General features: G+C 40.6%; 1 protein-coding gene across 1 annotated transcript in view; it reads right to left on the bottom strand.

Annotated features, from left to right (window-relative positions):
* Positions 1–26326, bottom strand: part of pde2a (phosphodiesterase 2A) — a 159124-nt gene extending 132798 nt beyond the window's left edge. Inside the window, exon 1 of the mRNA XM_078246384.1 lies at positions 26199–26326. Coding sequence (XP_078102510.1) covers positions 26199–26257 — 59 coding nt within the window. The 5' untranslated portion in view covers positions 26258–26326. The remainder of the gene's footprint in view (positions 1–26198) is intronic.
* Positions 26327–26771: the final 445 nt, after the last annotated feature.

Here is a 26771-nt window from a genome sequence, read left to right as displayed (position 1 = left end):
ACTGTATGTACCTAGGTACTTCCTGGGGCAGTATTGATGCTTAAAAACGCAAAAAAGTGAAACCACCCTCCAGAGTGGAAATCTTAAAGGGCTAAAGGGCAAAAACCAAAAGTCTGAAGACAGCGGTGTGGAGAGAGACGAGAAAAAAGGCGTCCAGGTATTCTGTTGTTATGGAGTAGGCTACGGAAATTATAGGCTCCTGTTATCTAAAAGATTTTCAATGTAATGGCTCAATATTTAAATGATTTCGACAATGTGGATAAGGTTGTTAATAGTTTGATGACCATATGTAGGCTATTCATTTGAGCCAGAGTAGGCTACAACGTAACTTGCAGATGAAGAGAAAGAGAGAGAGCAAGAGGCAGCGGGCAGAGGAGGCTGAAGCAGACCCTCCTCTGCCCGCTGCCTCTTGCTCTCAAGCAGCGGCTGAAGGGCTGCGAAGCTCAAGATATTGGTAGTTTATCACGGGCGACTGTGCCGGTCATCATCAGACAAACATGCAACTCCACCTCCTCGTCTTTCCAGACAAAATTGTCAGCTGTTGTTGGTCACTTCGACATGTTTTGGTTTGGCGCTACTAAGGAGAGAAGTAGAAAGAAGGTTCTACGTAGGCACGCGGAGTTGAATTTGGCAGTGACATGATCCGCCAGCAGATTAAGTTCAGGCCAGTTGCCATGGAATTATAGATGTTACATTTTTCATTTTTTTTCTGTGCACAAAGAAATCATACTCAGCTCATATGAATTAACCTACAGAGAACTATCCCCTGAATCTGAAGCTCCGCTCAGCTTTACAAAGCTTTTTTTGTGCGTTTTATCTTAATGTTGCTTCGTAACTTCTGCATGTGTAAATAGGCAACTGTTTGCTAACTCACCATATCAACTTGATGATATGTCAGCGGTGTGCAACTTGTTTCCGCTTCCCCATAGTGGCCAAATTAGAATTATTACAAACTGTTCTAGGTTAGAAGGTTTAAACATCTACCATACAGCAGCAACAAATTATTATTTGTGTTATTAATTAATATAGCAATTATTTTTTCAATCAAACTTTGGTTTAAAAAACATCAGGAAATACTGAAAAGTGAGCTTTCCCAAGAAACGTGTCACTACAAACCCAAAGATTTTCAGTTTACTGTGAGCTAGGACAAGAAAAACAAACAAATCTTTACATTTAAGAAGCTTAAACTATCAATATGTTTTTTTAATTTTTGCTTAAAAAGACTACTTAAATTATTAAAGTGCTCATATTATGCTTTTTGGCTTTTCCCCTTTCCTCTGTTGTGTTATATATCTTTTTGTGCATGTTATAGGTTTATAAAGTGAAAAGCCCAAAGTCCACCCCAAAGGCACTTACCATCTTCCAGAGAAAACACTGTTCACAAACTGCTCCAAACAGCTCCATAGTCCAGCATTTACTTCCGTGACGAACGTGCTCAAATCACTTTGTAAGACACGTTACAATGCTCGCCTAGCTGCTAGCATGGCACTCCCTCATACTCTGCAACTGACAAGCTAGCAGTACTTAATGCGCATGTGCGACTCCCAACAAAGATGGAACAAAAGTGACTCACTTTGTAGCTAAAACAGAGAGCTCAACACACAGGGTGAAAAGAGGAGCTGCAGCAATGTGCAGTACAACAAATATATGGTGTTTTCTGAAAATTAAACCACATAAACCTATTCTGGTACAACCTCTAAATACAATTATGAACCAAAAAATGAGCATAATATGAGCACTTCAATCAACTACTTGTTTCTGCTCTAAGATATGAACATGAAATGATATCAAATATATAAAAATGGCATCGTGGAACAACGGACCAGCTTTTCACTCTCGCACGGATCCTGGAGGGAGCCTGGGAGTATGCCCATCCGGTCGACATGTGTTTTGTGGATCTGGAGAAGGAGTATGACCGGGTCCCCCGGGAGATACTGTGGGAGGTGCTGCGGGAGTATGGGGTGAGGGGGTCCCTTCTCAGGGCCATCCAATCTCTGTACAACCAAAGCGAGAGCTGTGTCCGGGTTCTCGGCAGTAAGTCAGACTCGTTTCAGGTGAGGGTTGGCCTCCGCCAGAACTGCGCTTTGTCATCAATCCTGTTTGTGATATTCATGGACAGGATATCAAGGCGTAGTCGGGGTGGGGAGTGGGCTGGGGATCTCATCGCTGCTCTTTGCAGATGATGTGGTCCTGATGGCATCATCAGCCTGTGACCTTCAGCACTCTCTGAATCGGTTTCGCAGCCGAGTGTGAAGTGGCTGGGATGAGGATCAGCACCACCAGGGACGTGCATAGGTACGGGCTATTATATAAACTGTCCGTTTGCCCTGATTGGCTTAGCTGCCCCTCTGGTGAAAGAGCCTAAATAAACTTTTCTTTCTTTCTTTTTAATTTTTTTGCAGTTGTGGCTGCATTAATACGATAATACGCCAATCATTACTAAAGTTAAATCAAATTAAATCGCTATAGCATTCAATCTTGCCCTCAGCAATGCCCTCTGCCCCCATCACGTGACTTTGTTTATATTCTCACACACGGAGCACCGCAAACCCTTCTGCCTTCACGTGAGTTTTAAAGTTATTGAGATTATGACAAATGCCCTGTGAATAGTAACCAAAAAAATCCACTTGAGCTTTCAATAAAGTGCAGCTTCAGCTTGTAACGTTCGCATCACGTCGTGCAGCATTGCCTTATATTAAGGTAAAATGCTACATTATCAACCAAAGCTAATGACAGCCTTGCAGCAGCAGGCTAACGTAGCTACATTACGTTACGTCCGTTACATGAGTTTGCGTTCAACAAAGACGACTGAAGAAGAGAGAGAAAGAGCTCAATGAAGCAGCTAAAAGATGCAACTTTGCAGAGCTGGATTAAAACTGTCAGCAGACCAGCTGTGAGAGAAGCATTTGATAATGTCAAACAACCATCCTACATTATTCATTTAATGTGAAGTTGGCCTATTTTATCAGATGCATTTTATTTAAGTTGGAGTAGGCTAATAACTCATTAAAACAAATGTTTCATTTAATAATAAATGCACAGTAAATTGTGTATGTGCCGTGTATAGCATTGTGAATTAGTTATTACTTTATGTAAATAGGTTCCAGTTCACAGAGTATTTGAGAACCTGGGGATCGAGTAAAATACTTTTACTAGCTGTAGCCATGTTGTAATTGTTCTTTATAATATATATATACATATATATACAGTATATATACATAAATATTATTTATGGTGCCAAATCATAACATTAGTTATCTCAACCAGAATCATTCATCAGAGAAGCCACAGACTATAGATCAACTGGCAGCACTAGTGTCAGTGTTCAGTTTTTTAGCAGTGAAAAGTACAGTATACTGTATAAGTTACTTTATTCAGATTCTAATAATTATATTCAAGATGAGGCTTAGCACAAGGCTCCAGACCAGAGTGTGAGGGAGAGCATGCGGATCATCACTCAACAAATCAGAAGGCTACATATGAGTGTGGTGAGTGTTGCTATAAAAGGGCCATGTCAGTAAAAGCGCGATAAGGAAAAAGATAGATGCTGGGGCCAATATTATTCTTAATTTAAAGGTACATTATACTGTAGAACTTATTCAGAATTATAATGTTTCCTTTGTAGACATCTCCATCTTTGAAAGTTGAACAGAGTTTCTAGATTAGAGCAATAGCCCCTCCAAATGTCTGTGCACGTCACTGAGCACCACTAAATCTGAGGCCATGGATCTTAGCAGGAAACCGATGGAGTGCCTACTTCAGGTAGGGAAGGAGTCCTTACCCCAAGTGAAGGAGTTGAAGTACCTTGGGGTCTTGTTCATGAGTTAGGGGACAATGGAGCGGGAAGAGATCTTCATCAGAAGGCAAAGCTCTCGATCTACCAGTCAATTTTCGTTCCTACCCTCACCTATGGTCATGAAGGCTGGGTCATGAATGAAAGAACGAGATCCAGGGTACAAGCGGCCAAATGGGTTTCCTCAGGAGGGTGGCTGGCGTCTCCCTTAGAGATAGGGTGAGAAGCTCAGTCACCATGAGGAACTCGGAGTAGACCCGCTGCTCCTTTGCATTGAAAGGAGCCAGTTGGGGTGGTTTGGGCAACTGGTAAGGATGACCTCTGGGTGCCTCCCTAGAGAGGTGTTCCAGGCACGTCCAGCTGGGAGGAGGCCTCAGGGAAGACCCAGGACTAGATAGGAGATAATCTCTCCACCCTGGCCTGGGAACGCCTCGGGATCCCCCAGTTGGAGCTGGTTAATGTGGCTCGGGAAAGCAAAGTTTGGGGTCCCCTGATGGAGCTGCTGCCCGAACGACCCGACCCCGGATAAGCGGACAAAGATGGATGGATGGATGGATGGATGGATGGATGGATGGATGAAAAATAGCATCATCTGCTGATGAAGATCATGTGGCATGATTAAACGTTCCAGAAAAGCTAATTACAGTAACAGATTTTGAGGTAGGATTGTTTGTCAACTGCTGTTTGTCAAGGTCAAGAATAAACGAGAACGAGAATTGAACCTGATTATTTTGATCACCTAGTTGGAACATGCAACAATAAAACAACCTTTACGCAGCCTGAACTACCTCAACACTCCATATCAAGAAATTTGTGTTTGACTGGTTCAGGATGGAAACCACTGTGTGTGTGTCGGCTCTGATGTCCTGTTGTCTGTCAATTAAGTTTCTCTCTTCTTTCTCTAATGGGTCTGTGTATCCTTCCTGTTGGGAAGCTGATGGAAGACACACCTCGCAGCTGGCTTCACAAGATCAGCAGGGCCATTATTCACACACACACACACACACACACACACACACACACACACACACACACACACACACACACACACACACACACACACACACACACACACACACACACACACACACAGGAAACAATTTGGCAGCTCACTGGGTAAACTGGTGGTTATTGGAAAATATACTGTAATGGTCATCAAACGATGCCATCAGTTACTATAACACCACCCTTTCACACATCATATCTATTGTATAACTTCAGCCATTAAGAGACAATATACCCTCACCGTGGAAAATACTGGTTTCAGATTGGCTCCCAGGCCTTGGTTACAATTGTGTATCAACACACCTCAAACACAGTTTGACTATTGTTATAAATAAATGCACAAGGTACAGTATAATAAAGTGTTGGTAACCATAACGAAAGTACTTCTGCTTTACGCGACACCAGCTAAAAAAATCTTTCCAGCCAACCCTTAAACAAGTATTACACCTCAGAAAAACCACAGACAAAATAACATTCAGAAGGTATACTGCAGGTAATATAGGTGAGGATACAAGAGTGAAAGAAGGTGAAGAAATGACTCAGATATTGAAAAGAATAACAGAGTGACTGTTCTCTCATTCTCTCCCAGGAACAACAAAAACAACACTTTAAAGTGACTATATGTAACTTTTAAATGTTTCTGAAACTGTGTAATTTTCCATCTGATGATCATAAATGACCTGTAACAGCAAACGAGACTTAAGGCCCTGACACACCAACCAGACGGGCCGACCGTCGGCAGAAAAGGCAGTCGGACTGATCAGTCGGGTCCCCGAGGTCCAAAAAGTGTCTCAGAACACACTGAGGCGACGCCGACTTGAGCATACACTCTGCGCGTGCGCAAAACGTAATACGTCTCCATAGCAGCAGGCGGCGCTGCTCTGTATTGTTTCCATTAACAGTCTGATTATTTCCCAGAAAATGAAAACCGGCAGCTGATTGCACGAACGCGTCACGTGGTTCTTTTTTCTCAGGAAATTCGCAGCCAGACTGTCATGGCGGCTTGTTCAGATTACGATCTCATATTGTACTAAAATAGTTCACCGAAACGTGTTTCTGAAAACATTTTAAGCGAGAAATAGGCCGTGCAGTTTCTGAATCTGTCTTCATTTCAGATCGACAAAGGTTAGTTTAAAAGATTTGTCAGATTTTGAGCGGCTCATCTGCTCCCCATTTCCGGGCGAGTCCTGACTGCCCTGTCTCCAGACTGAACATGTCGGGTCGGCCCAAATGAAGGCCGACGGGTCCTCAGACGGCCGACGGCACGAGACACACCGAACAGACTCAAGTCACCGACCTCACCAGACGGTCCGACGGCCGATTATCGGGCTGGTGTGTCTCCTCTATAACAGTGAAAAGAATGCTATTTGTATATAGTTTTTATCAATGCCTTTGCCCGGTCAATTTTTCCCGCAAAGTCACAGAATGATTTGTGGCAGGTAGACGGCGCTACAGAGCACACAATCTGATGGGGCACAGATTTCGGCTGAACACCAGAAAAGCCTGTGTTTTTGTATCCAGCCAGGTAAAGGGTAGCATTTCTTTATATAGGCCTAATTGTATTTTAATTTTATCTTAAAAGGTATCTGCTGTAGTTATGGCTGATATTGGGACAGGGCCATCACAGAAAAAAAAAAAATTAAACGAAGAACAACTAAAAGCTAAAAGAGAAAGGGAAAGACTACGGGCGAAGTCCGAGTCACACTCGGTCGGGCTTTCAACAGATGGAGACAATAACAGGATTGTAAATGATTTTAAAACGTCCCCGAATTGGCCCTCAGGTATGTAATATGTCTATTTCATTCATAAAATCTGCGCGATGTGGTTGTACGTCAGTAGCCGATATTAAATTACGTCCCCCTTCCATTTAGCGCGGACGTTTTATTCCTTTTGTGTTTGTGTTGGCCTACTATTTGGCCAAAGCTTTCAGTCCGGCCTGCAGAATAATAATGAATTCAGAAAATGTGAAGAAGTAAATGCGTTCTGGTATTTAGCATTTTAACCATTCACAGCAGGTAACATTCTACACGGAGAGCGCAAACCCGCCCCCCTGTAGTTGCATCTAAGTCACATTCAGATTTTTTTTGTTATTGCGAATCTAACGTTAAGTCACACCGGACAGCACCCAGCTAAACCAGACAAAATGCCATGCAGCTTCAAGTACAATTCATTTGGATACAAGCGTATTTTGGAAGATAGATGGGATTCTGAACAGCGATGCCCGCGCTGCACACAAACACACACACACACACACAGCAGAGCCAAGAGGTGTGTGTGCGTTAAAACACGCAGCACATGTAGCCTACCTGACTGGGAACAATAGCGAGAGGATTATCTACGGCCGCTGGCGCACCTAACGCTACCACCGTTACTGTAAGTGCAATAAAACCTTCGTGAGTGAAAAGTCAATACTTATCAATATTCACCTACCTCTTCTACATGCATAAACATGTAGAAAGTGATATTTCTATCTGCTCTGTCTGCGCTGCCCACTCTCGTCCACCACGCTGTTTTACACAAACACAGCTCTAGCCTACTACGCAAATAGAGAATTTTTCTACAAACAAGCTAAAATGAAAGATGTCGGTTTGTAGTCTAACTGTTTCCAATCTTGACATTTTGACAAATTCTTGTAAACTTAACGGCTGGCTAAACAAACCATTCTCTCCACTGGAGCGGTAAATCTATGGATGTATTATAAGACCAAAACAGATGCATGTGGCTACTTAATATGCACGTGAACGATGTCATCGTCATGATCGTGTTCTTCATTCTTGATGATGATGCCGGTTGTATTCTTTTGCAACAGCATCATTTCATTGCAAATGAGACATACAGGAAAATGCACAGCCTGCTTATCAGTCCATTCATCATTAAAGCAGGTTTCCCACGTCAACCTTTCACTTCAGGTTCTTTGACAGTGACATTTTTACCTGACAAGCATTTTCCACCAATCAGGACACTGCATACTACAACATTTCACAGACTTAAACCATCACTCCTCAGTGAACTGCCTCCTAGTCTGAGATCATTTTCTAGTTAAAGAGCCAGTTATCATTATGGATGTTCCATGTTTTTTAGGAGTTTGCTCACACTAATACATGTAAAGAATATAGCATGAATTTAGTAAGAAAATGAAAATATCAAACAACAACGTATTAGGTATAGATACATTTTATTTTGCTTTATTTAAAAATCCAGCCCGTGGAGTGTCTGCTTAGAAAATATCTGGCCCTTGGAAAAATGTAGTTGATGACCCCTGTCCTAGACCTTTACAACAGCAGGTGTGGTAAAAACACTACCGCTTTTGTCCAAAGAGGCCGCTGAAATCTACACAAGCTGAAAGTTACATATAGCCACTTTAACATCTTTAAAGATCCAAACTAGACCTGTTTCAAGAAATAAAAATACCCATTTGGAATAATCATTTCTTGTATTAGGTGTCCGTCCTAAACTCAGATTTATGTGAGCAGATGAAAATGAAGAGGACCATCCATCACATTCCTCTCCTCACTTTATCTCTATCTTTTCCCACATTTCTAACAGCTCCCTGTTGTCCACCATCCGTCCTTCCATTTTAAAAAAGGCCAGCCAATGTACCTCTATGAATAAATTACTGCGAGGACCTAACAATACACGAACACATAACAAGATGGAGAGAAAAAGATGGTGAGAGACAGTTGCTGAGGAGGGAGGATAAGAGAACAACATCATCGCTGGGAGTGAAAGTCAGCAAGGGAAAAGAAGGAAAAAGTGTGATGAGGAGGAAAGAGAGAGAGAGAGAGAGAGGGAGGGAGGAGGCCCATTTGGTCTCAGTTGTAATATATTATGTATCAGAATGGGCAGACCAGCAGGAAAAAGCATATGAGGAAGTGTATTCTCATATGTTCCAGTGTGTGTGTGTGTGTGTGTGTGTGTGTGTGTGTGTGTGTGTGTGTGTGTGTGTGTGTGTGTGTGTGTGTGTGTGTGTATATTAAATATGAACAAAAGGGCTTTATACATAATAAAAGCATTCAACAGAACTTTACATTTGATATTATTAGAGCTAATTATTTGAATTTACTATATTTTTCTGTAATACAAAAATCAGGGTGGAAATCTGATTTCAAAAGTATAATTTGCATCATAAACATGCAGCAGATTAACCAATTGCTTGTTTAGTTACTTTAAGTACTCAGGCCGATAATAAGCATCTAATTTGCGTTTTCTCACACTTTTTCTCTTAATATCTGTTACCTGAAGCATATTATAAACCTGGAGTGCCAAATTACATATGGGTATATCAGTCACAGGAAGCACCAGAGCCGCCCAGCTGGGTGATGTGATGAGTACCACATTGAAAACTTTTTAATTATTAATCTTTTATTAATTATTATATATTATATATAATATATTATATAACTATTAATCTTATCCGATCAAGAGTGCTTCATTAGCTGGAGTTTTAGGCTTTCTTATTGTAAATTGACATGCATATTGGTGCTGGCCTAGTTGTGGAACAGTTTGGGATTCTGTTTTTTAACAGCTTTGTTCTTTAGTTGATCTCACAAGCCATCTGAACATGTTGAACAAAAGCATGCTTCGACATTCAGTGGCGGCAATGCTGCACACTTTCCCTCTCCTGTAAAATTATCTCTAGTTTCCCAAACGCTTCTGTGAAAATGGGAGAGAAAAAAAAGTGACTGTGTTCACATCACTGATCACAGAATTGAACCAGCGCTTTCAAGATTTAACTGTCTTTGAGAAAGACGTTCACCTAATCTTAAATCCTTTCTCCATTGGTGTGGAAGGAGTAGAGGAGCTCATTGAAATGCAATGTGGTGATACTCACTCAAGTCAATACCTGCAGCTCCTGCTGCAGACCTCTACTGGGATTTGGAAAAGCCCAGATTTTCCCAGTTGAGGCGCCTTACCAAAAGGATTCTCAGTTTATTTGGCTCTACATATTTGAGCATTTTCTCTTACGACAAAGAACAAGGGCAGACTGAGGTCCAAGATAACAGACTGTCAACTCTGTGATTTCCTTACAATAGCCACTACAAGACTTCCACCTGACCTGACAGCAATTCTTCGGTCTAAAGCTCAATGTTACTGTTCCCGTTAGGAATGATATTTAATAGTGATGAAATCATCTTACTGCAGATTCAAACGAACAGCACAAATCTTACTCAGTAAAGCGGGATTTATGCTTCTGTGCGGGCTCTACGCAGAGTTTTCTCCATAGCCTACGTAAGAGGCCTGAGGTTTATACTTGTGTGCTGGGGTCTGCGTCATTCTAGCGTATCTCTTTAAGAGAATAGCAGGGCCAGCGTGTGTGCGCGTGGGGAGTGTGTGGTAGAGCGAGAGAGTGACAGGGATTAGCTCGGGGCGACTACGGACTCTAGAGGCATAGTGGGAGAAAAAGTGTCTTCACTGTGCTTTCTGACCACGGTGGGGAAGCTGTAGCAGGAGAAGTTAACCCTCTCCTTGATTTCATGTTGTTTATGGAGAAGGAAACCCGGAAATGGGTAGGGTGGAAATGTGATGCTACCAAATCACAGTTGTTACGGTCTGCGTAGGGCCAGGCGTAGGATCCATATCTACACATACGTACCCACGGCGTCGATTTAACGCAGAAGCATAAATTGGGCTCAAGAAGTCTCTTATATCAAAAGGCTTGTGGCTTTTCTCCATGTGGCAGCTCCCAGCTGCTGACAAGTTTGGGCACCCCTGTTCTAATCTCATTGTGTCATGTACCTGTAATGTAAACTGCAGTCCTCAGGCAGAAAACAAAATTTGGATACAGGGACCGAAAATAATATGGTTAAAATACATGGTAGATTCTGTTGTCAACAAAATGAGGACCAGCTGGGAGAACAAACTACAGATTTCCCTGTCTGATGACCTTTGGGAAAAAGCCCTGCGAGCAGTCAATTCTTCCTCCAGCTGTGCTAGGCTTAGTCTTATTCAATTTAAAGTGGTACATAGGATTCACTTTAGCAAGGCCAGGCTTGCCAAGATTTATCTGGGTGGCCCGGACGAGGGATGCAATAGATGTTCTCAGACCCCTTGTGATTTGACCCATATGTTCTGGTCATGCCCCAAATTGTTCAACTTCTGGCAGCTATATTTTGACGCAATCTCGAAGGTTTTGGTGTTGAGGATCTGTCCCTCCCCAATATAGCGATCTTTGGCAGACCTCCGGACGGACTCAAATTGACAACAACTCAAGTTAATGTTATTGCTTTTACCTCTCTAATTGCTCGTTGGAAAATTCGGACTCTATGGAAGTCACCCTTACCACCGTCGTTTAAAGCCTGGCTATGTGACACATTGTCTTTCTTAAAACTTAAGAAGATAAAGTTTACTATCAGAGGCTCTACTGATACATTTTATTCTCATTGGAAACCACTGATTAATTATGTGAACCAGCTTTCTGTTAGGGAAATGTCACTGTAGTGGCATATTTAGTATTTGTCTGCATAGGTTCCTACCTCGCTATACCTCACTGGCTGCCTGCCACACCATCAGCCGCATTATAGGTGTAATTGAGCCAAAACCCCTAATGATTCCTGCTGGTCCATGAATCCTAGCAACTGGGTGTCGGCAACTACTAACCTTTTTCTACAGTTCACTCAGTCCTCCTAACTTACTCATTTATTTTATTTGTTATTTGTTGTTTTGTTTCCTGATTTCGCTCTATAAGAGCTACAGTATATGTATGTATGTATGTGCGTGTGTACATATGCGTATGTGTGTATACGCATATATATATATATATGTCTATATATATATGTCTATATATATATATATATGTCTAGTAATTGATTTACTTACTTACTTATTTTTATTTCTTATTATTATTTATTCCTTTTTTCTTTTTTTTGTGTAAGTAAAATCAGTTAAGTAATAAATTTCATCCCCCACATTCACAAAAGAAATGACAGAGATGGAGGTGGAAACGGATATGTTGAATTTTGATGTTCTGCACTGATGTATCAAAACAACTGAATTAAAAAGGACCCATATCTGCTCTATGTCTATCTGCAACAGAATCAGTATTGCAGTGGACAACCACAACTTATTTTTGAAGGCTGAGTTTCAAATGTTTTCATTGCAGTGGCAATTACAGTGGATTTTATTGTTAAATTTACTAGCCAATGTGTTGGCTGTTGTAGTAAATTTCATTCGATAAATGTGTCAACTCAGACTTTTGTTGATTTTGTTTTACAGACCAGACATCGTGTTTGGCCAAGAAATTGGATCACAGACGGATGTAGTCCGACTGTGCTCCCCATGATATGATGATATGAGTAAGAAAGTAGAGCATCTCGTCAATACCAAGTTCTGAATTAACAGCTGAAGGCCCACATGGTGTGCTCCCTTTTCACCTTTGTTTTATTAAGTGCAGCTGCTCTTGAAAAACTGAGAGCATGAGGTTTAATTACAGCAAGCAACTTCAAGTTTCTTACTTCCACTGCAGCCTAGAAAATGGACACTTTCTGACAGCCAGCCTATCAGTCAGATTTGCATCAAGCAAGTGGTGTGATAAACTGGATGGAAGATAACTGGGTGGAAGAAAATAAGGAGTCAACACAGCACAAACACTATCAACAAACATGAGGCGGAGCTTTGATTCAAAGGCTGGCACCAATCAAAACTAAATCCACCTCCTCATTACTGACTACCAAATTGTCGGTGACATCAAAGTAGCTTCCCAGACTGCCTTGTTGGAGACCTGTCAAGCTCTACGCCGATGCAATCTCACTGCAGACAAAACAGGCAATGCTACGACACACACAACCTCTCGTCCTTATCAAAAGGCAAAAGAAGTGGATGAAAGAGGCATACAGTCAAGAAGAGAGAGGGAAAGAGGCGAGTAAACAGACTAATGCAGATGAAAAGAGAGAAGGTAAAAAAAACAGATTATGAGAGAGATGAGATGGAAAAAGACAAAAGAGATGAAAGCAAGTGTGCCCCCTCTCATCAATCCACTCCACTGTGAGGAAGCTTCTCAGAGAAGACTTTGAAAAGGGGCAATGGGCCCATCAAAGAACCCAGAGGTTAGAGCTATGAAATATACACAAACTCTCTTCATATTGATGTTGAGAATGGGCTGCATCAAGAGACATTGCCAAAACTACAACACACATGTACACCTATCAGCTCCATGTGGAGGAAAACAAACAAGAATGTGGGCAGAAGCATACATTCAGCATCCCAACAGTGTGTAAACAAACTAACTAACTAAATCACATCTACATGAACTGCACACAGGCTTCTTTACAAAATGTCTGGTATTTCTTCTAACCCGCTCATCAGCTGTGTGCACATGGATGTACACTACCGGTCAAAAGTTTGGGGTCACTTAGAAATGTCCATTCCACTCCATTCCAGACAGAATGCCAGCTGAGATGAGTTGCATTGTTTTTTTAATCAGGGCAGCAGTTTTTAGATTACATTATGTGTTTACATAATTGCAAAAAGGTTCTCGACTGTTGTAGACAGAAGTGGCTGAAAAAACACTTGAAATCTATGCATTTTGGTCTAAACGTCATACCCAAATTAAAAGTGGTGCAGCTCCCATATACTTTGACACTCAGGGGTGTGCCTGATATCACTGGAAAGGTGATTGATGTGGGTGTGTTTGTGTATTTGAGAAGTGTTGTATTTTGTAGTTTTTTGGCTTTTTTCTTTGCACTTTTCAAATGGAAATAAAAAAACACAGAAAAAAGAAAAAAATCATATAAAATCCATTTTTGAGTCTTTTGGCTTCATTTTTTCTGTAGTAAGCTGAGACATGTGGCTAATGCCCTGTGTTGTCTGTCACCTGTCAGATGTGTTTACAGCAGTGTATTCTAATCATTTTACAGATGTATGACTTGGACAGAAATAAAAAACCTCCATTCTAGCCTCTGTAACTCTGTTTGTCAAAGTATATGGGAGCTGTACCACTTTTAATTTGGGTATGACGTTTAGACCAAAAAGCATGGAATTTCAAGCGTTTCTTCAGCCACTTCTTTCTACAACAGCCGAGAACCCTTTTGCAGTTATGTAAGCACATAATGTAATCTGAAAACTGCTGCCCTGATTAAAAAAGAAAATGCAACTGATCTCAGCTGGTATTCTGTCTGGAATGGAGTGGAATGGACATTTCTAAGTGACCCCAAACTTTTGACCGGTAGTGTATATTTGCAGTATACTTGTGCAGACAAGCATAAATACACGCATGTATAAACAGCACATACAACTCTGCTAGACCCCCTGCTGGCGGTACAAAATTTAAATTTTTTGCTTGAGCTGATTTGAAAGGGATTTTTTTTTTTTTAAAGATAGATGGTGTAATAGGAGACAAAATGAGAGAGACAGAAAGAGCCTCTGGGCAATTATTACTGTGATGTGGGGGGGGGCAGTGTGTAGAAAGGTGTGAAAGGTGACAAGTTGGGGTCATTGAATATGTGAAGCTTCACACACACACACACACACGCACGCGTGCACACACACACACACACACACACACACACACACAAACACACACCAAGACTCTTATTTGTCTTGACTGTGTTGTGACTGCAGGTAAGCAAAATGAGCATTAACTCTAATTAAGAACTTCAGATTCACACAGCAGAATAGCGTGTCTGTGTGTGGGTGTTTTCAAAGATCCTTTATACTAGAGATAGTCTGCATTTATCTGTGTCCAATTTCTTTTTTTAGCGCACATGTGTGGCACAGGGCAGAATGTGTTCCTCAGGGAAAACCAGCTAGGGTCAAGGGCAACCTTTGTGTGTTTGTCTGGGAGCAGTTTAGGGTCTCTTTACCACTGTGTTGCATGCATGTGTACTAACATGTGACACAATAGGTCAAACAAACAAAGGCACTCTCCAACCTTACATTACATGTTAACCCTAAATATATTCAAAACTCACTCCAAAACACAACAGATGTTACACCATGCCTTGAATTGGTAAAATGGGTTGTACATCCACCATATACTGGTTATCTGAGGAGACGTGCTGAAGGTAAAAAATCAAACCAAATGTGAGCTATTATTAGCTTTAACCTAGGCTGGATTGTCAACTAGGATAATCAGACAAAAACCCAAAATTGATTAACAATTTACCATCCAAATGAACCATTCATATTATCACCACATACTGTTGGGGTTAACTCCCTCCATACAAAAATCCTATATAATTATTCTGAATATAACACAGGCCTATTGTTGCTCACAGTAGAAGGTTGCCATGTATTTTTCATTTACGTCATTACGTCGTTTTTAGAAGTATTTTGTGTTGATATCCTGCTGCTCAAACTGACTATATGTGAAAAAGATTATATTCTTACAAATCCTGTGCTTAAAGTCAATGCATCAAATCTCTGCCACAGTTCAATTAATGCAACTTGATTTATACTACTCTACTGTGTAATTTAAAAGCCTCTGGAAGAAGCACTTAACATTTCTGTCCATCTGTATGTGGAATTTGTTGAGGAAATGACTGTCAAGAGCACTTTGTGACAGCGTGGTATACATAGTTGCTTTAGAGTTTACATAATGTCCATCCCATGTTTTTAAAACCACTAGCTTTCTCTGAGAGGACTCCTTGATGTCTTTTAGTCTCCCACCACAGTGTGACTCACTCATGTGCAGACTGTATATGACCTCAGCTCTGTGGGTCTGTCTGCAGCTCATTACCTCCATGTTGTTTTCCACCTAAACATATTATGCTATTCTGCATATTTTGCATGTACAACATATTTCTATCTATTCATTTCTATCATGTTTATCTATTAATACGTTGTGTTTTCATTATCTATTTTGATTGATCTTTTAGGGGTTGTATTATACATTACTTTATAGGGGACTTTTGGTGACCAGGTTGACCATGTGGTCAGGCTGTGGATCTCCATACCTGAGGATCTTAGATGTGCTTAGTCTGTTTTCTCTTTTAAAGTTCTCCTCAAAGCTATTTTTTCATGATTTATTTTTTATTCTCATTTTAACAACTTAATGAATGTCTTATTTTTTAAGATATTTTATCCATTGTATCAGTTGATTGTTTTGGTTGACTTTTCTTTGTTTAATATGTTGGCGTGTGGCTTAACCTGCAGTATCTGTTGTCTGGCTGTAAAGCGCTTTGTAAAAAAAAAAAAAAGCAAACTTATTTATTGGTTAAGTTGTTTTTTAAGAAAAAATCATTCTCTGGTTCTATTCAAGCAGTAGTTTACTGTAATCACCTGGTGTCCCAGGTAAATATAAGTCTGAAATAAATGGTGAGAATGAAAACCAGCACGAGTCTGAGGGCTGATGAACAGGACTGCCAACCACTGGTCTGGAGGGCTAGTAATAGTAGGATGGTTTTAGGAACTAAAAAGTCATCAAAACCTAGGTATATTACAATTGCAAAATTAAAATAAGATACTGTATACCTTTAATACAATAACTAAAGCCAGCACAATAGTAATGTGTTTCAAATTGGGATGACATTTACCTTTATAAACTTCACTTGATATTAGATTTTGTTCAGTGATAGATCTTACCTTTCCCATCATGCCTTCCCATCATGCCTGTAGTCTACACACACACACACACACACACGCACACACACACACACACACACACACACACACACATACACACGTACAATAAATACACAATGCTCGCAAGACTGTAAAGATAATACAGACAGATCAAAAGATGAAAAAACTACATCCAGGTCTGATGGAATAAAATACACCTGTAACCTTTGACACCATTAGGGGACCATTATTTGGATGAAACACCTGCCCTTCATCTATCAAGCCATCTCAGCAGCATCTTCCTTTCTCTGTCACACCTGTCTCTCTGTCGCTGTCTGGCGGGTGGGATTTTGAAGTGGAGAGGTGGAAAGTCGGGACAGAGAAGTGAGAAAATGGAAAAGGATAAATGGATAGATGGAGACAATGGCACACAAATGAGGTCATGAAGAGAATAGAGGGTTAGTCTGACGGAAATAACAACAAACGAGTGAATCAATGCAACACTAAACAACAGGAGCCATATATAGATGTTGAGGACAGATAGATACACAAACAGTAAATAGTTCAGCGTCCATGTGATCAGAACAATCATCACCATGTTTCCATTAGGCAATCAGCATAAAAATAGCTGCTGTGTCAAAATACTGGACGCATAGTAGCCTCCAGACAGAAATACAATAGTATATGTATGTGTGTGTCTACCCTAGTGTGTGCGCATGTGAGTAGGCCTATGTCTGTGTATGTATGTGCAGTATGTGTGTCTCTACAGTCTGCATGTTCAAATGCTGTTGAACAAGTAATTTCATTCAATCTACAAGCATCACAAAATTCCTGAATGTCCCAACTTACAGCCTGTCAGTGGCTTTATCTCTGTGTGAGTCAATCAATAGAGCCGATCAATAAGAAAAAGCCCTGCAGTCTGGGCAAGAGGAACTAGAGCACAGGAACACATTCTGCCGCTCTACTGTAGAGGCCGAGTGTGATAATGCCAACAACTAAAGTCACAAAAATAACTACAGTAACAATGTCAATATAACTTTGGCCAGCAAACAGCTAAATCTATAGCAGTAACACAATGACACTAGTAACACGGACAAATTCATGTTCAAAAGAGTAAAAACCATAACAGAAAACATCTGCAGCTACTGTAAGAGCAACATAAAAACGTCTGCAAAATCCACAGCAGCAACATATGACGAATATCAGCAATCAAAAACATTAGAAAAAGATAATGACACCTACCACAGGAGCAAAAGTAATGACAGATGCTGCGAACAACAACAAAATGAAATCAGTTCAGCTAAACGGAGTCATGGAAATTGCTGAGCAGCACTGTGCCATTTTAGTCTGCTTACCTGCACAAAACCAACACAAAAAACATTTTGTTGTTTTTTGCAGGATTGAAAAACAGGATGTGATAGAAGTAATCTATCCTCGCAACACTGGGAACTTGTGAAATTTTGCGCTGTTTGAAAGGGTTTGTTGTGTCTGTCAGTTTGAGATTCAAATTTGTTTTACTTCAGTCACCTTGTGTCTTTTTAATCTCCCACTTCTTTTCAGCTGTTTCTTCACTTTTATTCCCTATGCATTTACTCTTACTACTACCATGTTTGTAAGTGCAAAAAATGTATAAGAGAGTAGATGCTGGGCAATTCTCATACCCATGTATAAACCCTGTAATATATATATATATAATATATATATATATATATATATATATATATATATATATAATTCCCACTCGCCCCATACTGGGCAGTCTATTTCCTTCCTCCAAGCTCAGGTCATCTACCAGAGGCCTGGGAGCCTGAGGGTTCTTCGCAGTAGCTTAGCTGTTCCTAGGTTTGCGTTCTTTTGGACAGATATCTCAGATGTTCTTCCTGGAATTTGGTGAAGCCACCGTCCCAGTTGGGGGTTCAGCCCAGAGTACTCCAATTACCATTGGAACCACTGTTGCCTTCACTAAGTCCACTAATGTATTGTTCCAGTAGCTCATTTCTCATCAGGTTGTCCTGGTTCCCCAACACCTGATGTAGACCTTGATGACCCGGACAACATCTGAACCGGTATGACTCTCTTGTTTATGGTTTTGTGCATAGTTGAGGTAGGCAAATAATATGAATATATATACATGTATACTCTAAGATCCTATAGCCCTCTCTGCTTTTCATACTGTAACAATGACCCTGTGTCTGTGACCCCTGCAACTTTCCACCTGTCTGAAGATAGACACACACAGGTTGCCTGCAAAAACAAATGAGTAAAGCTACAAACTAAAATAGATGTAGCTGTTTACACTGAAATTGCAATTAACTTAAGTAGTAAATGCATTCAAGCATTGTAGTGTCACAACAGAACAACAAACCTTATAAGCACGAACTTCACAAAGACTGAAAGTGCTAAAACTGGATGTCAAATATTATTTGCTGTAATGCAATCTCTTTGGCAGATATCTCCACATTTATTTAAGGTGTTTACTCCTTAGGTTATGAGTAAAGAGGACACATGCATGCACACACACACACACACACACACACACACACACACACACACACACACACACACACACACACACAGACACACACACGTACAATAAATACACAAAGCTTGCAAGACTGTAAAGATAATACAGACAGATCAAAAGATGAAAAAACTACATCCAGGACTGATGGAATAAAATACACCTGTAACCCTTTGACACTATTAGTGGACCACACACACCAGTTGTAGCCACTAAAAAAAAAATCTTAAAAAACACTCACACAGTTGTGGCTGTCCATTGGAATACTGACAGCAACACAAATGTGCCCAGACACACACACACTTGTAAACACATACACACTATTATACACACGTCTGCACACACACACACACACACACACACACACACACAAACTCGAACACCTGTCTGTGGCAACAGTCCATAGAGATAGGAAGGCTGACAGGAGCTGCTGGAGCCAAAGCTGGGAACCATGGGAGCTGTCAAGCTCATTTCCCCGAGACACCTCCAGGCTCACACACACACACACACACACACACACACACACACACACACACACACACACACACACACACACACACAAAGATATTGTATTGACTTAAATTTACTCCCTGGAGCCAACCTACCATGGCTGTCATATACTGTACTTTATCCAAACCATCCTCTAACCTCAACCCAACACTAAACCTGCTTATGAAACCTTAAACTCAACCTAACTGTAATTCTAGCCTCTGTCTTTAAAATAAAGCTTCCTTATAAGGTGAGAAACAAGTGACCAGCTGGCCAGGTTTTCTATTCTTGTATAGAACCCACAATAGAAACAGCAGAGATGGCATGCAATCTTCATAGTTTCTAGGTAAACACTGCAAAAGCACACATTCACTCCCACAGACCAATAAGGTGATATAAAACAAATGTTTTGTGGGAATTTTTACATGGAGAAAAAGAGCAGTATGGTTTCAGCATCCAGTCTGGGGATGTACTGGCTGGAGCAAATTTCATGTAGAAGCAAACTTACTCTTGATTATATTTATGACTAAGGTTGTTCATGTCAGAGTTAAATATAATTGCCCAAGCACAGTCTGATTCATAAAACGACGTAAGGTTTCAAGACATTACTGTTTTCAGATCCGCTCTCCTGTGCTACAACTTGTCAGAGCTGTAAGGAAGACCATTATTCTCTTTCAATGATGCAAACAGGTCCACCACCTAAAACCAATGTCTGAATGTCTCAATCTGGAACTAGATCTACTTTGAATAGTGAAAATGTAAAAGTTAGTTATCTTGTTTAACTACACCTCTTCATGTTCATCACATATCTGCAGCTGCTTCACAGTAAAATACTTCCAATCGTGCCATTACCTCATGCAAACTGTCACATTTCCAGCTTTGGTTCTAATTTTGGTACCATTTCCAAATGATCCTGGTTCACAGTCGCACAACAATCGTGCACAATGTTGATTCAGATTATCTCAGTTAAGTGTAAAATCTAACAAAACTAAAAACACTATAAACATTAGAGTAAAGACCAAGGAAAAGATGGACAAGATGAGCTCAGGCTAGCAAGACCATCTCTGTGGCCATGTCATGACTATGAGTCACTCATCAGGATAGGGTCTGCTAGCCTGGCCTGCCAAGGTTTTTCAAATGTAAACACAGAAGAAAAGGTGAAGTTGGCTATCAGCTCAGATCTATGTATGGCTACGATCCCGACTACTTGGACAAGCAAGACCATCTCCGCGTCCATCTCTACATCAGAGGGGGCACCAAGACAAGAGCGGAGGCATTGGACACCGACTGCGATATCTCTGGGTATCCTGGTAGTCAGTGTGCAGGTGTCACACAGTGAGCTGGATGGCCTTATGAATGATGCTCAGGTTGAAGGAGCTGATGGGATAACATTTCACTGCAACTGTACCACACACAATTTCACGTGACAAATAAAAATTGATTGATTGAACAATCTGACTGAAAACCAGCATGTGTTTTTGTCTTTGTTTGTCTACTAGTTCATTTAAAAATGTTAACAGTTGGGCCAGCTGAATTCGTTCCAGAGCAGACAACATGTTAAACATATAAAAACTTGTTCTCTCTAAAAAGTATAAAGTCTTCTCCTATTCTCAACCTCCTTCAATCCATATTGATTCCATTTACATCTCAATTAGAGATGGGAGATGCATGGATCCCATTTAATATCTAATAATTTAATAAATAGCCAATAATATGGTGTATCAATTTGGATCAAATGTACTGTAGGCACTGGACGACCACAATGGTTTATATGGGCTACAGGAAATCACTGGTAGATTACAAGAGAAATCAGGGAGAACCAAACAACATTTAGCTAAAATGGATTTGTACTCGGTTTGTGATCAGGACAGCTGTATTACATCTCATTACATACATCACACTGCACAGCTTGTTGACATCGCTAAATGAATGCATCCATCTCGTTCCCTCTGGCTTTAATAGACACACAGAGTAAAATATGAGCTTTGTAATAACATTTATTGAGTGCATTGAGTTGAATGAATTTGGTGCAATGTAGCTTATGTCCCCATACCACTCTAAGCCATGTGGAAATGTTTTTATTTACATTTCCTTCTTGATTTCAATTGAATATAAAAGGCACGCTCCAACCAGCCTGGTGTATGGACTTCCATCAGAAACCTCTCCAAAAATATGACACTAACCATTGTTCCTTTAGCTGCATTGCACAGTACATCACAATTATACCTACTAGATAAAAAAGTTGATTCCAGATCAAGTTTCCTATTGCCTTTTTGAAACTAAGATACTGCATTTTACTTTTACCATTACATTTACATGTGTGTTTCCTCCAGGTACTGTAGTTTCCTCCCACAGTCCAAAGACAAGCTATTTAGATGTACTGAAGACTTTAAATTGGCCAAAGGTGTGAATGCAAGAGGGAATGCGATTCTGTGAGTGTGTCAGCCCTGTGATACACTCGACACTTGTCTTGGGTGTAACCCACCTCTCGCCCATTGTGGGTTTGGATTGGATCAAGCCCCTGTACCAGTATCCCAAAGTTAATTGATTAAAACTAATGATATAATATTATAATATGCATGCAGAAAATTAATGGTAGCATGCAACCACATATTTTTTCAGTTCAGTATTTCAAAAATAATTACATGCTTAATTTGCACTTCACCTACAGAACAAGAGTTTTTGCCATTGATGTGCACAGCTCCTCAATTTACATGCTTTTCAGCATGATGTTTTTTGAATATAAACAGTCTTGTTGTTTATAAATAACAAATTAAATGATATCTATTATCTTTTTCTGGCCTCCAAAGTAAACATATGTAAACAGTTTGAGTATATATGTTATACTTTTACAGTTTGTAGTTGAATACTCCACATACAATTCTGGACCCAGAGACAGGGAATCAAAATGCAGATTAATCAGTGAATGGAACACTTTTAAGTAAAATGTTTTGCTGAAGCACACACATTCTGTAAAAACATATAAACACAACTCACAGTGGCTTCTCTCTGCTTTCTCTTTGCTTACTCTCTCTCTCTTCTCTCTCTCTCTCTCTGAATATTTTAGTATTGATAGCCCATTACTGATGATAACACAGTGCTATGTCAGCATCATTTCTCTCTCTTTCTCAAACACACACACACACACACACACACACACACACACACAAGGAATCAGGTTACAACTCTGCTGCTGCTCTGAATTGTTGTGTGTGTGTGTGTGTGTGTGTGTGTGCGTGCGTGCGTGCGTGCGTGCGTGCGTGCGTGCGTGTGTGTGCATGCATGTTTGTGTGCTCAGCAGGAGGCTGGGGGATCTGACTTCCTGGCATCAATCCAGTAAATTGCAATATTTTTCAGGCTGAAGACCGTTCACATGCACACACACCCAAATACAGATTTCAAGGGTAATGCCTGTTGGATGCTAAAATGATGCAAGATGATAAACAAAGTGCATTAAATATGACCGTGTCCTGCTCAAAAGGCTGTTTAAAACAACACAAACAGCAACATAACGACAGAGCATCCAGCTTTGCCCCTCACCTTCTGCTCTCTGTATGTTGCTGTTGTCAATAACAGACTTCGAGCTAGCAAGCCACATGCTGAAAATAGTAAGTTTTGAAGAACATTTGGATTGTGCAATAAGGGAGGCCTGCTTGTTTCTTTCAGTGAATGATTGTAAAGACTTACAAAGAATATGTTTGCGGCATTTAACTGGGACGGCGATACACTGGTAAGAGCAAATTATGCCATTTATCCAGCTAATTTAAATAGCTCACGTTATTGTATTGTGTGAACAGTTAACTTCATTTAAAAAAAATTACGTGGCGTTTTTTTTTTTTGCGGGGTGCAATACAAGTTCCTTTCCAAGACTATTTTGCAGAGGCACCATCGCTGCGTCCAAAACGACCACTTTTGTGATTGGTTTAAAGAAATGCAAACAACCAAGAGCGGTTTTTTTCTCCAATTCTAGAATGTATCTGTGGTGTAGCCAGACCTTACTTCACACAGCGCTGTTGAGATAGGTCTGGCAAGACTAAGCTTAGACAGATTATATGGATGTGATTCCTGAAACTGCAGAGCTTGGTTAATATTTCAGATGAATAATCTCAAAGTTACATTCCAGGGATCCAAGACTCTAAAAAACCATCACAATGATGGAAACACAAAAGGCTGTGGATGTTGCTCTAGCTTGGTTTTATTCGATCAGAATGTTCAATTACAAGAGACATATCCCAATAGGTACAGGCATGACATCTGCTCTTGTGTATTTCATGACAGCATCACACTTCATGACCTTAACTGATCAGCGATGCTAAGTCTCTAAGTCAAAGCGACTCCAGATTGAGGAGAGCAAGTGACACCAGCTACTGAAACTAATTGTATGTCAGAGATCACTGACGTCCACCTGGCAGATTCATTATCCCTCCACAACTCTAATTATTTTCTCCGAGACTGGCCAATAAATGTAATATTAAATAGCTTAGTCTTTTCAAACAAGTGCTGGTGAGGTGAATAAAAGCCATTATCCTTTAGTGATTTCCCTTATTGGATTTAAGCTAGGGCTGTCAAACGATTCCATTTTCTTAATCGTGATTAATCGTTGAATTTCTATAGTTAATCGCGATTAATCGCATGTTTTATTACATGATTAAAATTCTATTATTTTGTATTTCAGAACTGTTTTTAAGTACATATTAACAATGGATCTTGATTGGGAATCAAATGAATGCAAAGAAAGGGACTTTATGAACTTGATTTTAAGATTTGTATTTGTTTATTATATATTTAATCTAGTCACACATTTGAATTTAACAACTTTGAATACACCACGAGGCTTTCATTGAACGCACCGTCTGTGTTTTTCCGACAACAGCAGCTGCAGATTGTTACATCCCGGTGTTGAATCCTCTACAGTGAAATACCGTCACAATTTAGCGTTAGCTGTCAGCAATGTAACCGTGTTTAATCCAGCTACTAGCTAGCGGTAGGCTATTGTTAGCTGCTGTCGAGTATAGTGTTAACTAGCTAGCGGTAGGCTAACGTTAGCTGCTGTCGAGTGTAGTGTTAACTATCGTCATGTGCAGCGATGTTTCTGTTGCCTGTAACGTCTGTTTCAGCGCATCAGAGAGAAGTGCAGGCATATCAGTGGCACCAGAATGAGGCACCGAAATCGGCGTTGCTATTCCTGCAGCAGCAGGATGTGTTACGAGGAAGTACAGCAAAATAGTAGCCTGTTAGGCACGACGCAAAGCCGAGTGAAGTGAAAATAAATTAATAAATGGCGGCATGCGATTAATACGATTAAAACAAATTATGCATTATGCTCGACCCTTAATCGCATCGCGATTAACGCGTTAATGCTGACAGCCCTAATTTAAACTAATAATAAAGGAGGAGCACATTAGATGAGGATTTTTTTTTTTTACTTTGAGACAAAAAGGGGTTGAAACTTGATATCAGGAAGATGTCTCTAATATTTTGTGCAATCAGCATATAATGGCATTATAATGTTATTATCCGCAAATGATGCTAACAGAGTATAGTCATCAAGACATGTCCTGAGGGAAGCACTTATCCTATGTATGTGAAAGCTGTTTAACTAGCCACACTCTTTGATCACAATCCCTCGTCTCAACAGCAGCAGATGTATCACTTATTATCATTTGAGAGCAGGCGTTGTGTGTGGCAAACTTTCATTTCAAACAGAAAAATCAATATCAGGGCTCTATTTTATTAGCTAACATTTAGTGTGGCTTTGACATTTACATTTTTTCCCCAGACAGGTGCCCCTGAGAGAAGTCATGACATGGACTGAACAACAACACCACAACTAATGGCTCTAACAATTGCCACCTTCCTGAAATCTATTCCTTCTCTAGTAAACACTACAAGCTTCTCAAAGATAGGACGCAACGCTGGGCTGCTTTATTGCTTTAATAATAATCATGTCAGCCTCCTTTGATCCATGGTAAAACCACTTTTCTCCAAAATGTCAACTTTCATGAACAAGGAAAACTGTCTCAGGGCCAAGAATGCTGAAAAACAACCTGGTTTTAAGCTCCTCTTCAAAGGAGAAAACTGCACATAAGTTGATCCAAAAACTTCAAAATCACCAAATTTGGTGAAACAAGGGGTACAACCTCCTTGTGTGCAACCCGGTTCTACAAGGTAAATCGAATCCATCAAAGAGAAGTTTCAACCCAAAAGCTTTTCTTATTAATGGCTTATGATTTGATTTAATTTACAATTGTATTTACAGTGTCAGCATTCTATTCCCCCAGATCTATAAAGCATTAGTACATGTTTTATTAACCATTAATAAAGCTATTAGTTACAGCATATAATCCTTTTATAAAGGGTGCCATGTTAGAAAGTGATACTATACAAGATTTTACTGGATTGTGAGGCTACAAAAGATCAGGACAAACAGTATTTTAGGATGAGATAGTTCAAAGTCAGCCCTTAAAAAAACATTTTAACATAAGGATTGAGAGAATGCAACTGGGCTATTGCAATCTGTGCTAATAGAGTAGCCAGAGTATACTGTTATAATAGCTTGAAAGATTTAAGTCATAATAAGGTAAATAAACTCTCTGTAGAGCAGCCTAGACACACTATGACAACATTTTAGTGATATTACAGTGTGATAGAGATGAGCTACACAGCGGTTTATAATGACAGTCACCTGCACAGTTCACCTGGGGTCTTTACTTCCGCTGTCGTGGTGGGGGGTTATGACACCCAGCAGGTCACACTCACACACACTATACCCCCCGGTCACTATTTGGCTCATGCTCTGCACCATGCGCCTCGTTCAGTTTGTGCGCTGTATTTAGAAGTGGCAAGAAGCGTCAAGGTACAAACACAGCACACATAGTTATTAGGCACACTTACATCTCGGAGGATGGCGGTTGGCTACGGCAGAGGAGCGCGTGTCCGCACGCTTGTCCCATCGCGCATCCTGCCTCGCGTCTCCCCGGTTAACCCAAACAGCTGCAGTCAAGGAGGAGGGGGGCTGTCTGTGTGCTGGGAGGGGGTGAAGGAGGATAGACGATGGTTAGACACAGAGATTGATTGGTTGGGTGTGTGCTCTTCTGGCTTTCACTCCCCTCTGTATCTGTCTTCCTCTCCCCGGTCTGCTCCCTGCTGCTGTCTCCTCTCGAGCTCTGACAGCGCGCGGGGATTGGTCGGGACCCAGTAACTGATACCCGAGCTTCGGTGAGCGAGAGAGAGAGAGAGAGAGAGAGAGAGAGAGAGAGAGAGAGAGAGAGAGAGAGAGAGAGAGAGAGAGAGAGAGAGAGAGAGAGAGAGAGAGAGAGAGAGAGAGAGAGAGAGAGACCAGTCGATACTTTAACGCTCAATGCTACATAGCCAAAGACGCGCGTCAGTCAAACCGGAGCTGATCACATCACTCATCTGCGTGCGCTTACAAACAATCTTCCTGCAGGTCATGCCTGCTCTGCCATG

This window comes from Sander vitreus, chromosome 3, assembly GCF_031162955.1.
Source record: "Sander vitreus isolate 19-12246 chromosome 3, sanVit1, whole genome shotgun sequence".
Classification (NCBI taxonomy): domain Eukaryota; kingdom Metazoa; phylum Chordata; class Actinopteri; order Perciformes; family Percidae; genus Sander; species Sander vitreus.
This window is presented reverse-complemented; position numbering and strand designations above follow the sequence as displayed.